Genomic DNA, 15,869 nt, shown 5'->3' with positions numbered 1-15,869 from the left:
GTAGGGAAGGGGGACAGGGTGGAACAGAGCACCTGTGCCTTGAGGGCCTCTCAGCTACCCTGGCTACGGTATTTGGCTGTGGTACTGGAGGGAGTTGGCCAGGCCCTCAAGGTGAGGGGTGGCTCCCTTCTTCCACCCCTCACCCAGGCTTCTTGACAGTGGTAGCACAGAGCTGCTGGCTGCTTTGCTGTGACTGGAGCTGGGGGGAGGGGGGGGCAGGGAAGGTCAGGCTGTTGGGGAAGAGGGCAGGGTGGAAAAGAGCCCCTTTGCCTCACAGGTTCAGGTTGGCTTACCCCAATACCCAAACCAGGGTAGCAGGGGAGGTTTGCAAGATGAGGGAGCTCTGTTCTATTCTGTTTCACTCCCTCCCTGAGCTCCAGGTGTGGCAAATCAGCCCACAGCTCTGTGCTGGCTGCTCCCTCCCACCCCCTTGTTGACAGGCCCTGAGTGGAGGTAGAACAGGAACTGGGGAGACAGGAGGTTCAGCAGCCTCTTTGGAGGATGCTGGAGTGCTCACACCAGCTGGCCAGGGCCAGTGGAGGCAGGCTTCAGCACCCACCCACACCCCTGCCAACCAGTGAATGACTGTAGGCACCGTGTAGCACAGGGAGTATCTAAATCAGAATGTGCTTTATTGTAGTTGGCAGTTTAATTATTTTTTCTTAAAATGCCTTTCAATTCATGTTCAGGGGGACAACGTAAATGTAAAAGCATCCCTACTAAGATATCATCAGAAAACTAACACCCGAATATCAAAAGGGGCTCAAAATGACTTCTTATTGCCAATTATGTTGGTTGTGTACACTTTCAGTCCATCTAACTTGCACAGGGAAAATAAGTCTCTCAGGCCTCACAATGGCATCAGTTTTTGATTCTCATGTGTTTGTATGTACACTTTGGGTGTTTCAGATACAAAAGCATGCAGGAATGTTTAAACTCTAATAGAAGTTGAAAGGTATTGAAAAATATGTTACTTTAAAATTTTGTAAAGCAGCAGCTCCAGAAGTTTGAGTTACTACATGTTTCAATCAACATGGAATTCTAGCAAATTTACTTGTAAGCTGCTCGCTTGTAGTCTTCCAAATAGTCTTTGACAGTTTTTAGTGAGCTGGAGGGGGATGTGGAGGTGGGGGAATGGAAAAATGCCATAAAACAATCCACACACTCTTACCTTCCATCTGCATAGTCTGCATCTGCACCCCCCCACCAGACATCGGAATCATCTTCTTCAGCATCAGCTGAATCAACATTGTCACTTTCATCTGTTAATGGACAGCACACAAACTCCACACCACGGAACTTGTCAATTCCACAGGGCAGCAGCATTCCGTAATCATGCAGATTCATACTCTTTTCACTACAGGACTACAAAGAATAAAGAGAACAACAACAATATTGTTACACAACAAGCTGGCCAAGGAAAAGCTGGCACAGACTTTAAGAAAACAACAGAAGTCTGTACAGCCTCCTCAAGTTGCAGTTAATTTATTAATTGGACTTTGTGCTGTTGTGACAAACAAATTAATTGTATGGTGATTTTTGTTATACTGGCTACCGGTGAGTCATTTAAAAAAAACTTTGCTACTTCAGTTTTTCTGAAAAACTTGTAAGCTGCTTGCTATGTCTTGTTTTTCTGTTGTGAAAAACAAGACATAGGACACTTTGCTTGCCCTGTTTATCCAGTTATGTTAATAAAGACTCCATTGAAAAAGTAATTAGTACATCAAACATTTGATATGTTGGGGTTTGATACTACTTCATTTTAGGTGTAATGGAAAATGGTCTATTTTTAAAGAAAGAACACTTCTAATTTAAAAGGTGGCACAAGGTACTAAAAGGCAAGGCCACACAGAACATGTGGAAAAGAATGCTGTTAAATAGCCTAACAATTCTTCTCTAGGCTATGCCATTATAAGCTAGGGATAATATTACAGAGGTAATATACATATAGGGGCTGTACACACAAAATGGTAATGTGAACCTCCACTGAGCTCCCAGTTTACCTTTAAAATGGTGTGGAGTAAGCTATCATCATTTGGGCACATCATGACACTCACAAAATTAAGTTTAACTTTATCTTAAACAAAATATCACTGACTTCTAAAGTTATATGCTCTATGCTTAGTATCAGTTGTCCTTTCCTATTCAAAGCCTACCATCTTTCTTTTTGGTCTATGTCAACCTTTTCTGTATTGCAACAATTCTCATATTAGACCAAAAATTCTTTGGGGGCAGAAGTCATGTTCAATTGCTGCATGGCACATGGCACAAACCAACAATACAGAAGACAGAAATCAAGCATTAACAGTAAATTGTTTTTTTAAAAAGAACAAAAGGGAGATTAAATCTGCCATATGCCAGGTGGGACAAAAATTTATGGGGCATGAGTTATTCAAGCAGGTAGAAGTAACATTACAGATGTAAAGTTGTTCTGTAGTAGAACAGCATTCAGGAATCTGCTCAATAACACAGTGGCTTTTTATGAAAAGTGTGTGACTGTAGTTATATGTTGTAACAGAAGCAGAAGGGTGGGGAGAAGAACCTTTTGAAGGAATGTCAAACTATAGAAGGGGTTGTGGGTAAGGAGTGGCTTAAAAAGCAAGGCATCATCCTTATGATTCTCCCTTCGCACTGCTTGACACTGCCACAAGGGACAGATCCAGGTGCTTAAAGCCTCCCAACTAAGGAAAGAAACCCACAAACACTACAACTCGTGTGTAACAGACAGGAGTTTACAGTATGGTAACAACAAAGATATGAAGCCTCAATTTGAGCTTTATATGACATGTCAAGTAAAAAAATGATATCACTTATGAAAACATACGGTACTGACTTGAATATAAGTCAAGATCCATTAACATGAAGAAAAAAGTTTCTTGTTTTAAATTTGCATATGAGGAAATTGCATTAAATACATTGCCCACCTTTGAACTGCCACTAAAAGCAGCATGTGCTCAGTAATGGAAACCAACTATGAAGCTGATTAAATGCAGCCAACACTGATCATAACTATAAAACACATAGCAAATATGGGGCAAGTGTTGTGATGGGAACCTACTTCAAGGATAGGTTAGTACAATCCATCTAAAGAAGATATGTGGTAGTGCCCAATGAGCGCAGTCCCCCTCAGTGTTGAATCTTTTTCAAGTCATAGTGAGCCACTACACTGCACACACACTGAATACATTTTGACTTCCTCTTCACACTCACATCTGAGCTGCACCCTTCTTTCGCATTTCCAATTACTCCTGTTTCTTTATCAGCCTTAAAGATCTGGCAAACAACATCAAATGGAGTCCCAAACAATCTACCCAGAAACCCACTGTCAGCTCCTCCCTCAGCATCTCAGATGATTAGTGTTGCTGCGCCGTCTGTGAGGTGGACCTGGACCAAGCTGCCTGCACTTTATCTTAATATACTTTTTTTGAGCATCATAGGACTCCTGACAAGAATACCCAGTTACAGTTTGGAGGGGGGGCTAATTAGCACATGGCTCCTTTGTGTGTGTGTGTGGGGGAGGGGTGGTAAATCTGGAGAATGCACATACTGAACAGTGCTGAGCTGTGAAGCCCAGCCCAGTGAACTATATTGTAAATCATGAGCCTTTTGGTTTTGAATTATTATCATGCATAGTTTGTACTCTCTCTAAGTAGGTGCTACAGAGCTACTTAAAAGTGTGTTTATGGAGTATGTGCACTAAATTTTGCAGCATTTGCAGAAGAGGCCAAAAATATCATTTCTTGGTGATGGGTACTTTATGCATATTGCTACAGATGTTTATTCCAAGGTCAGTTTTTCAAATTTTCTCTTTCTTTCCATTTGTTCAGGGACAGCAGGGTCTCACAGTAATGAGGGGAGAAAGGGCTGCAGGTGGAAGAATCTGGTGGGGGAAGGGGAAGGCAAAGAGACACCTGACCCTGCAGATTTACTTTCCCTGCTGTAGCAGTTGGAGGGGGGACAAATTCAAGGCAACCTTCCAATAATTAGATTCTATACCTGGAAAATTATATCACATTTATACAATTTTCCATATATGGAATCTCATTATTGAGAAGGCATCTTATAAATAGAGTTGCCTTATGTTGGAGTAAACATGACAATGCACTATACAGGAAGTTTCCTCTTTTCGCTAACTTCAAATCATCCATTGATAAATATTTAAAAACAAAGCTTCATCCTTTCTGCTCTCCCCAGATAACACTGTTCTAACTAAACTAAACCCCTCCCCCTAAGAAAATGCTATAGCTTGAAAAAAAGAACGGTTAGGAATATGTAGATAGTTATATACTGCACCTCTTTCGCAACCGTGTGCCAATGCAGGTGGGTTTCGCATATATCCATCCTTTCCTGGTGAAGGAACTTGCACTTATCTGGCACCAGAAGGGCATCACTCACGAATTCACCAACTAAAAGAAAACAATTTGAAAGCTTCATAATCACCCAGGTTCTCTCAGAATTGTAGTTTCTAAAACTTAGTAATGCACAAGCAGACCTTGAATGCATGGGGATTAGACCAAAAAATTTCCCTTATGCCCAGTTACTTAATAATTGTACTTTACCATTTTTCCTGAAGAGAAAGCTGAAGATGGTGCTATATGTACCTTTAAGGAAACAGGACACTGGACTAGAAAGTCTACATAATTCCTGTCTTCCTAATACAACATCTTCTAAACCAATTAAAGACTTGTATGAGCTGTACCGTACAGTCTGTTGTTTCTGAGATCTTGTTATTTAGAAAAAAAATAGAGTACAATTCTAAAGAATTTTGGAACACATTTAGAATCTATATACACAGAGCAAACCTATAATTTACTAGAAAATTCTAGAATGACTTGCAACTATTTGGTAATAGTTGTTTTGAGTCATCTAACAATTCTTCACAAATCGAGAACAGTTACTGTGTCACTTTTCCCCACTTAGTCCTTTTTCTATATAGTTTTATTAGTAAGCCAGAACACAGATTAACTAGGAAATTTAATGGAACTATGAAGCAGAATTATTCTTAAGTGTCAGTATTATCTAACAGTCACTTCTGTATATCCAGTAAATGAGGTAAATACTGCCTCCCTCTCTTTTGGGCACCATACTTGAATTGACCAAAAGTGAACCACTTGATACATAATTTTAAACAATTCACAGTAATGAAAAGCACACTAAGGAATTAATATCTTCAAGCTTTGGTGTTTCTGATTATGGAGATACACTGCTGATGAGCAACGCTATACATTATACCACACCCACTGTAATTCTGTTTTATTTTGCCATTGCATTTTTCTTTTTAAATCACAAAGGTACCAGACACTGGAAAATAAAAATACTCATAAGGAGCTTTGGTGAACCATACAGATATTGTCTGGATACTGAAAATACATGGTTTGGCTTATGTATATTTATCTATTCCCAGAAGTATATTTGCTTCTAGTAAGCTCCAAGAGAGCTCAAGTGCTTACATGCTAAATGAATGGTCCAATAGCTGCCTGCTGCAATAATGGTTAAATGAGTCAGAAAGAAGCAATTAAGTATTTACTACCATGCAGAGGGTCATCTGAGGCAGTTGATGGGTTGGGTCTTGAGAATTACTTCTCAGCTAAAAATTCTGCTTTAAAAAAAAGGGGAAATTTTTCAATATCATAGTTCAGTAAATGTAGGCATGGTCCTTTGGTAGCCACATATGATATGTGTAGCTGAACTAAATTTTCCTGCTGTATTTCTTTGCTTGTGATTTTAAGCCAACAAGGTCTAAAGTCAGCAGATTTCTGGGAGAAAATGGGTTTTATTATCCTTGTGGGCAAGACCATAATGCCTGCAATTTACTCACAATAACAGTAAAGTTATAAGGACATATTATCCTACATTCAAAATGAGTCTGTGAGCTCCAACCACTTAAATGGATTCATACAACCTACAACACAAAAATCCACAGCTATGGTGAAGCATATTCAGCCTTCACTGCTGCCTGGTTTTATCTTCAAACTTTACATTGACACTTCAGTCAGTTCACCTTATTTTTAGTTATATTTGCCTTTGCAGAAAAACAACTAATCGCTAATACTCCAACATGCTTAGGCATTTTAAAGGACTGAGGTTCAAGAGGGTAGCAAAACAGTATCTTTTAAGAGCAAAAGGACAGTAGTTGCATTTTGGAAACCTCTATAGTCAACAATAGATGCCCAGGATTCTGGAGCAGTCTTTTTTACTGTACATTTCTTTAAAATCACAGAAGTCAATATGGAAAGCAGATTAGATACATTATTACTTTCTTCACTAGCCTGATGGAAGATGGGAGTACATTGTTAAAACAAACAATCCCTGATTTAAAACCAAGGTATACAATTGTTTAGGAAAAACTGTATATAAAAAATTGCATCACTCATACAGTAATTATATTTTTATATTCAATTATACAAAAACCCAGCCCATTGCAATAACTGTCTGCGAGCACAAACATTTCATTTACATTTACACTGTAACACTGTTGTTTAAACTAAACAGGGTGTTCACGGTAATTTTTTCTGTTCAGCATTTATGTCTCTAATTCAAGCAAAAAAAGTAAACACTGACATACCACTGAATTACAAAAGCCAAATATACTATGAAGTATTATATGTTGAGAAATATACTATAATTGAGCCTGAAATTGCAGATAATGGCCCATAACTAAGAGTAAGTAGTTTGGTTCATTTTTCATACCAAAAAAATTGAGCCGATCTAAAAAGAAGTACAATTTAATTTTAAGCTGTGCTAAATGAACATTAGGGGAAGCTTTCATTTGATACATGAACTAAACATCTAGTCGACTGCAAAAAATAAGCTAAAAGTAGATGGGTATAGTACTATGCCTATAGAAGAGATTTAAGGCTAATCTGCATGGCTTTACAACCATTTCCTTATTTTGATTGAAAATGATCCCCTTTTCTTTGCTTACTCTTACACATCAATTATTCCTTCTCCTCCACACTTACTTTATTTTAATAAGCACCTTGTAAGCACCTTCAGCTTTTGAAACCCGAGTTTGATCTTTAACTAATTGACTAATGCTAAAAACATTCCAATCATTTCCTTACTCAATTTGCTGCAGGCAAACTATACACCTCTGCTGCTGCTTCAGATAGGAGATAAAATTCACCATTCAGGTTCCATTGTGGTTTCAAAAGGTTAATGTTAAAGCATGGAGAGCTAGAGCAGAAAAGCAGTAAGAAGGAAGCAAATATTAAAGTAGTATATCATAACATGCCTACTTTTCAAAGGAGAAGAAAAACCTGTATAATGAAGTAGTAGGCAACCATCAATCCTCTGGATCACGGTGTACATATAAGAGGTCTTGGCAGGTGGCTGATTTATCTGTTTGTGGCTGACAAGCCAAATTCAAGAGCGACACAGATTGCTACAAGTATCACAGATCCATATGTTGTCTAAATTGGAGTCCAAATCTACAGCATGCTGCCTTCTTCTTTCTTGCTTTGTTTCCATCTTTTGGATCAAAGCCGCTTTATATTGAGCTACACCCAGGCTAGGGACAGACATTACACAGAAACCAGGTTAAAGTGATCAGAAACTGGTTTAAACCTGTAACAGAACAGATGTTCACTGTGCATAAACCCATTTCAAAATGGCTGAAATCAGTTTGAGATAAACCTGGCTGAATGTAGTATCAGACTTAACTGATTTGGCTCAAACCAGTTTATGCTATGTCTGTCCCAGACCCCTTGCTGGTTTAAGATAAACCAGACACCCCCAGCATGCTCTCTGAGCTAGGCAGGGCTCTCTGCTCCACAGCAGGGCTGGCCCTCCTCTCTGTTACCTGGCGGGAGCTCCAGAAGAGATTTGCAGATACAGCTTTGCCTCGCTTCCCCCTGCCCTACTCCCCCCTCGCTGCTTAAGCAGGAATCCCACCCCCTCTCTCCCATCTCCCACAGCCTGGCCCCAGCCCCACAGTCCCTAGGCATGTGCTATGCTAGCTAATGCCAAGAGGTGTCTGTGTTTCTCTCCAATTTCACTGGGACAGGCGGACAGAACAGTTACTGCTGAGGGCTATTTGGAGCTAAAGAACAGGTCAGCAAGTAAGCTGTTTAAGAAGAGTTTGAAGTAATGGAGAGAGCCTATTGTTTTGCTAATGAGGTGATAATCACTGTTATCATCCCCCTGCTGGCTTGCTCGCCTGTCAGTTTGCTGCAGACAGTACAGGAAGTCCGACTTGTGACTCTGAGTTACGACGAACAGCACTTAGGACGTTTATAAATTGACACCCTGTTTCGACCTTCTGATATGGGTTGGACTTTACAATGCTGGATACAACTGCATCCAGCTGGTAAGAATGGTGTGGTAGAAAGGAAGGGGGAAGGGAAAAGGTGTTTGTGTGTGTGTGTGGGGGGGGGGAGGAGATCAAGGCCCCCGTGGCGAAGGAGGGGCTAGAGCTGAGGCGGGGGCAAGTTGCTCATCTGGCAGCTCCTGTCACTCGTCTGGGAGGGCATGGGGGGGAGGGATGTGCCCCCAGATCTACGCAGGGTGGGGCAGCCAGGGCCAGCTGCCTCCAGACAAGTGGCGCACAGTGGTGGGAGCATCCCCCCCTGCCATCCGGAAGAGTCACGGCTCTATCCCATGCCCGCCCTGTCCCAGCTGGACGAGCAGAGGCAGGGCACGGGGGAGGCATGTGCCCCCAGATTGGGGCGGGGCAGGCAGGGCCAGGGCTGCACTCTGGGTGGGCGATGGGGCTTATATGGGGGCTATGGTAAGACTGCCTGTATAAAGAAGCAGAGAGGGAGGTTGAAAAGCTCTGTATTATCAACAGATGCATGCACTACACACACCCCCTGACTCAGAGTGCTAGCTCAAGGCTGGGGTCTGGCAACACTCCCACCCCTTGAGCAGCCAGTGGGGAAAAGCCTAGGACAGTACAGGCAGACCTTTCTAATCAGAGGTCCTTCTGAGGCCTGGCCATGCCACACCTCAGCTCAGTACAAGGGAAGGGAGGACTGCTCTAGCACTCCCTGGCTTCTAGCCTGAGCCACTTCAGGTTCATGCCTGCATTTCTTCAGTCCACAGGGAATGTCTGTTCAGTTACAAACCAGTTCAACCTAGTCAGGTTAGACTAACCTGCAAAGTTTGAATCAACTGAGGCTCAGGCTTTTTGAATGTCTGTCCCTAGCCCCAGTGTACGATATCAAATGGCATTCTGCTTGCTCCTCCCAGCTTTCTGATGATGTTGAACAACTTCATATAATTTCTGCACACATTGTAGCAGTGTCAGAGAGGGTGACCCCACTTTCTACAGCCATCTTGATTATCACAAAAAAAATATTCCAGGGGATACAGTCTTCTTCCCTTCTCCTGACATGGCTGATCCATCATGACCTGTTCTTGCGAGTGGTTTCTAACCGTGTCTGTTCTGTGCACTCTAGTGCCTCTGTGTTTAGTATCCTGCCTTCACACTTTATTTTCAGGATCTTACATAGACAGCTCATGTCAAAGCTGTTCTTCAGTCTCTTGACATGCCTAGCATATGTACTCCACATTTCAGAACCATAAAGCAGGGATGACAGGACAAGTCTCACAGATTTGTATTTCACCTTAGCTGATAGTCTGCTGTTATTCCATGCATGTTTCTGTAACAGCCCCAAATACTTAGCTGCTTTCCGATTCTGTTAGTCAGTTTAGTCGGAAGGTCAAGATTCCTGCTGCTCATAGAACTTAAGTAGCAAAAAACTGTCAACGGCACCAAGCAATTTAGCCTCCAGAGTGATGTCAGATATTGGTGCTTTCACCCCTTGGTACATAATCTGTCTTCTTGAGACTAATTGCCATCCTGAACCTTTTGCATAATTCAGAAAATGTGCCCAAGAGATTTTGCAGGGAAGATTCAGTGTGGGCAACCAAGGCTGTGTCATCGGTTCACAGGAAATCTTTCAGAACCAGCTTTTACCTTGGTTTTCACTCTAAATCTTGAGATGTTGAACAAACCATCTAGTCGTATTTGATGATAAATGCTATCATTGTTGTCCTTGAATGCTCAAAGAAGCAGGAATGAAAAGTAGCTGTTAAAAGCATGGGGCCTAAGACACACGCCTGTTTCACCCTGTTGCTGATATAAAAGGTGTTTGATTCTTTGTTTTCATACATTACAGTTACCTTAATACCTTGATGCAATGAACAAATGAAGTTCAACAGTTTTGGGGACAACCCAGTCTCTTCACAACAGTAAACAGGCCTCGTCTGCTAACTGTGTTGACAGCCTTCATCAGACTGATGAAGACAATGTACAGTAGTATTCAGTTTTCTCCACATTTCACTTACACTTAACCAAAAATACCGTATCAATGATGGCACGTCCTGCGTGAAAAGTGCACTGACTTTCAGGATTGTTTTTTTTCACTTAGAGATTGCACCCTAGGGAGCATGATGCAAATGAAAATTGTTTCTGACCGTGTTCAACAGAGAGATACCTCTATAGTCGTTATAGTTGCTTCTGTTCCTGTATAACCGTACAAACCTAGCATCCCTGAAATCATGTAGTACCGGTTCCTCTTTCCAACAGAGCAGTATAACTTCACAAAGCTTTCAAAGTAATTCATCATTGGCACATGTACATTTTAGCAGGCAAACCATTGTGCTTTGATGAAGTGGTTCTTTCATAAAAGTGCCCACTCTGTAGGCAGCAACATTTTACTGGCTGAAGAATTATCCTCAGAATTTTAACAAACAACCTGACCAAGCTGGAGAGTTATTTATTTAAAGCAGCAACTTCTACCCACACTTTTGGGGTGGGAGTCTTGACTACAGAGCAACAGCATTAGGAAGGAACACCACATATAGTATCTGCAAACATCACTTTAAACTAGAGCAGTGATTCTCAACCAAGGTGTTAGGCTACCCTGGGGTGCGATGAGATCCTTTTAAGGGTGCTGTTCAATATTAGCAATGTTACACCTGCATCACCTACATTATAATATAAATCCAGAGATTTCAAATAGGAATTGAGACTGTCAAAAACATTCTGACCCACTGTGGCTGTACTGAGCTCTTTGCAATAGAAAAATTGCTCTATTATTCTTCTGTACTCCAAAAAGGAGTGAAAGCTAAGAGCTTGTATTTTCTGAGAGGTGCCTTCAATTGAACAAGAGTTATTTCAATTCTGAAAAGATTTAGAACAACTGAGGCTGTTTCACTTTGTACTTTTTTGTTCTTTTTAGTCCCTCTCTACCTTTGCTCGCATGTGTGTGCATTTATTTGCGTTCTCTTTATTTAAATTTGCAATTTTTTTAATTGCTCCCAGCCAACTGCAGTTTCCTCCTTCTCATTAGTTTGCCCTGTTTACCAGCAAGTCACTACCCAGAGACTGTTCTCTCAGCTTGCCCCGGGAACTATATAGTGCCGTGCCTGAAGGCATAGAATAACGGGTCTACCACTACCACTACCTCCAGGTACTCCTCTCTTCATTTAATAATCCCTCATCTGTTTTGGATTCCTCTGCACTAATTGAATTTTAATTGTACTTTTATGTTTTACGGTGACCCAAGTACTTTCTTATAAATCAGATACACTATTAATAAATATGCATATGAAAAATACAAACACAAAACAATTATCAAATGCCCTCAAGTCAATGAAAATACAGTTATAATTACTATGATAATTATCAATTTTACCTAAGTTAGTATTCTCATTTTTGCAATGAATGCTAAAGTGCAATAATAAAGCACCTCAGCTTATAGGCTTTTCAGTCTGAAAGCCAACAAAAACTTGGCCAAGTGAATTTTGAACATAAATCAAGCCACAACGTATAATAAATCTTGTTTCACCAATGGGCTTTATTTTACCATGTTATTTACAGCTCCTCTGTTCTTCCTTTTGAAATAACTAATGCTGCTTCCTCATGACTCAAGCACTCAGATTGGGGTTTGTATGCATTTTTAAAGGAACATTCAAGTAGCTTTTTAACTTAATCATTCTAAATTCAAACTATGAACATTATTAATACAGAATCATGGCAGAGTAATAAGTCTCCAGCTTTATTTCCATTTTTCAAGTACCACTCTTTATTGTTATATTCTTTACAAAAAGCCCTAATTACAAAACACAATTCTGTGATATTTGTAGGTTTCTTGGTGGTGCCATGCTTTGTTGTATCATACTAAATACAATGATTCACATTTTTCAAACTGCCAAAAAAGGGTAAGTTTGGGATTGACCCCATTTTTCTGAACTACCTGCATATTTCATAATTTTCTATAGAATGTTCTTCTCTTTACATTTAGCGATGGTGACAGTATTCCCTTGGCTTCAAAAGGGGACATTCCACCTCCCCAAGCTTGAACATGCGCATCTGTGTCTAAGCTCTGGACTCTGCTGAGTGCACTGCAGACTGGGGGCTGCATGGGGTGGAGATATGAAATAGTCCAGTTTTCACCAGGAAGGCCACATTTTAAACACCTATCCTGGTGTTCCACAAAAAAGAGCATTCCATTTCACCAAGACCACAGAACACCCAGGATATACAGTTAAAATGGAGCCGTCTGAGCAAAAACATGATTCACCATCATCCTCCATTTAGGACATAGGACATTACAACGGTTTTGATTTCTGTCTCATGACATTTATAAATAATTCAACTTTGCAGTAAATCTCGGGTTAAAGATAGTGGTAATAGTGCCAGGACCCAATGTACCTATTTACTGATAGCAATTATTGGTAAAAATGGTCTTAATTCCAGTAGGAGTACTTACAGGACTGCATGTTTGAACTCCTAGATAGTGAGGGCTGCAACATCCGAAAACTAGGAAATTCCTATAATTCTATTAAATAATTCAGTCTGGTCAGTAGTAAGAGTGGATAGAAGCTATTATTGTTCTGGTAGCCATCTGACATACCACACTTTAGTACTTGACTGTTTCTAGATTAATTTTACATTAGGCACAAGTTCTCAAAAATGAACTCCTATTTGTGGCAGACAGGAAGCCTTGTTCAAAAAACAGAATATTTAGAATACAGCAAATTTATTGCATCAAGATCCAATCTCTATCTAATGAAGAATTAGGTTTATAGTCATCTGATCAAAAAGGCTATTAAATCCTCTCTAGGAAAAAAAGGCTCAGCAAGTGAGCACACTTTAAGAGGATGACTGTCCTATCTGTTTAAGTGGCAGATATGACATCAAGGCAAAAGAAATCAATAGACATGCTATTTTCTGCAAGATGCAGTTTTGATCAGCAGTTTTTCTATCCAGTCCTGAAATAGATTAAATGTGTGGACAAGCCCAGTAAAGTAAATGCAGACAGCAAAGATTAGCAGATAAGGAACTAGGGATAAAGCAGGATCTGTGATGAAAACCAGACATGGGGTAGAAGACTGGGTTGGGATCAGGATACAGAAACAAATTAGGTTAAAGCTATAGCTCACAATTTTGATATGACATCATATTGGGACTAAAGTGTGAATCAGAATGCAATATACAATGCTTGAAAATTTGGCTCTTGCCCACGTCTTAAAAGTTAAAATATTTTATGAGGCAAGATTTCAAGTGACCACAAAGAGAACAATACTCTATTCATAGCCTTCTCATCCCCCACTAAAACAATTTTAGAATGCTTATGTATTTAAGGGAACTTACAGAAGTTACATTTTTCATGCAATGAAGCCACTGAAAATGTTCTACAGCCGTAATATAACAAACATGCATGGCTGAAGAGCGTTTCTCCCCCACCCTGGCCCCAGCTCCAGGCACAGCAGCCTCTGCTGCTGTCAAGATGCTCATGCAAGATGGGGGGAGAAGGGAGGGTCCCTGCCGCTTAGTCCTGGCTCGGATCCCCCAAACACCCAAGCACGGGTATCCAGGCCAGGTCCGAGAGGCGACTGGGGCTCCATTTCCTTTCCAGCCACCCCACCTCCAGGTGTGGCAGCCATGGATGCTGCTACAAAGAACTTCAGGTGGGGGAAGGAACAGAGCCCCCTCTGGCCTCAGCTCCAGGCATGGCAGCCTTTGCAGCTGTCAAAACACCTGCTTGGGGAGCGGGAGGGGTGGGGAAGGGAGTCCTCCCTGCCACTCAGGCCCAGTCCACCTCCCACAAAGAGCAGGGGTGGCTGAGCTGGGGGGTGGGAGGGTGTAACACATGGCAGGGGGAGCTCAGTTCTTTCCCCCCTCTTCTCCAGCCACCACTGACAGTTGTCAGGTAGCAGGGAGGGCAGGGCTGGGGAGAAGGGTGGTCCAGCAGTCTCCTAGGAGGCTGCTGGAGCTCCCACTACCTGCTGGCCAGAGCCAGGGCAAGAAGCACCCCCCCATACCCAATGGTGCTTTAACTCGTGGTGCTTTGTGTGTATCTAGCTATAGCTAGCTAGCTATAAAATCTACTTTGAGTTAGTCTATGTGCAAATCTACCCTGCCTTCTACAACAGCTCTGTGTATTTCTTGACTTTCCAGTATTTTAAAACTGTGTGTGGCTGCTTTGCATACTTCTAATTTAGCTTTGTATCCAAATACATTAGTATCTCATATGGATTCATAGAAGGTAAGTTAATCTTTTAACTAAAGTGCATTAGTTAATCAAAGAAGTATTATCAGCAGTTAGCAAACAATTGCTTAGTTTTGGTTACCATATCTTTCAACATTTTTTAAACTTGTTTTACCTTATCTTTATTCACAGCCTGAAAGAGGAAAACAAGTTTTCTGGATGTTTTAATTCCCACTTGGTTTCTCAGGTTTGAAACCAGACACTAGAACTGAATGTGTTTAATAAATGAATGGTAAAATATTCTTTCTGCATCCACAGAATTGGCTATTACTATCAAAAGCTGGTTTAGTGTTTCACTGAACAATGGCTCTAAGTGCTTAACCAATGCCTTCCAACAAGTCAGCCCTTTGACTTTCTTTAAAGCTTCAGCAGAAAATACATACTGCTTGAATATGATTATTCTATTTAATTTAAACAGTTTTCATAGATTATACTAAATTTAGACCTTAACACATAGGTTACCATATTTTTTGGTTTATTTATGAAAAAAAGACTTAGGGTACCATTAGATAAAGCAATGAATGTTAAATTGGCTCTTTCGGCCTGTCTGTGACCCTGGAGGGTACCTATACCCTTAAGAGCAAATAGTGCGTCTCTCTTCCTCCCCCCCTACCATGCCCTAAGCCTCGCAGGTGGCATCCTCATTGAAATTTCCTTTCACTTACTTAAGCCCCCTTCTAGGGTTCTTTGACCCTCACTGGCCCCACGCACTGTCTCTCTCACTAGGCTCTGGATCCTCACTCATCTCATCCTATACACTCTATACCCCGCTCAGCCCCTTCCCTTGGCTGGGGAACACTCTTTGGGCCTTGAGACTATGTCCAGTAGGGCTCAAGGCTTGTAATGCAAACCACAGTATCAACGTAAAACAAAGGTCCCTTGGCTGTGTAAAACCCTTCCTTTCCTGCACTGGGAAATTGTCTTCTGTACCCAGGACTGCAGAGTTACTCTGTTTCCCCTACCTTCCTGGGTCCCCCAGGAGCACTTCTGCCCTGCTGCAGAGATCTCCTCTCCTTGGGGTCTCAGGCCTAGACTACCTGACAGGATCAGGTACCGGGCTTATCTAGCCCCAGCCTGGCCCTCTTCTGGTCAGGTAAGCCTCCAATCAGCCTCCACACTACCTGGAAAGTGCCTCTCAGGCAGCTTCTCCCCTTCAAGTGGCAGGCTCACCACACTGCCCTGCTATATTTGCATACAAGTAAACCTCATTAAATACATTGTCTATCCATAAACTGCTGCTAGAAGCAGCATGTGCTCAGTAATGGAAACCAGCTATTAAATTGATTAAATGCAGCCAACACTGAACATGCCTATAAAAACAGCCCATATTTCCCACGATTCATGACAAGAACACCTGGTTCCAGTCAT

The 15,869-nt window shown here is 41.4% G+C and overlaps 1 protein-coding gene across 5 annotated transcripts in view; it reads right to left on the bottom strand.

Moving 5' to 3' along the window:
• The window catches only part of APP (amyloid beta precursor protein), a 494,720-nt gene that overhangs the window by 211,348 nt on the left and 267,503 nt on the right, over positions 1–15,869 (bottom strand). For all 5 annotated transcript variants that reach the window (XM_019524043.1, XM_019524047.1, XM_019524048.1 and 2 more), the window contains 2 exons: positions 4,294–4,406; positions 1,172–1,365 (listed from right to left, as the gene is read on the bottom strand). In XM_019524043.1, the coding sequence (XP_019379588.1) occupies positions 1,172–1,365; positions 4,294–4,406 (307 nt within the window). The remainder of the gene's footprint in view (positions 1–1,171; positions 1,366–4,293; positions 4,407–15,869) is intronic.

Source organism: Gavialis gangeticus, unplaced genomic scaffold, assembly GCF_001723915.1.
Source record: "Gavialis gangeticus isolate Ggan-Ray unplaced genomic scaffold, GavGan_comp1, whole genome shotgun sequence".
NCBI classification, from domain to species: domain Eukaryota; kingdom Metazoa; phylum Chordata; order Crocodylia; family Gavialidae; genus Gavialis; species Gavialis gangeticus.
Note: the sequence above shows the minus strand (reverse complement) of the source record. Positions and strands in the feature narration are given on the sequence as shown.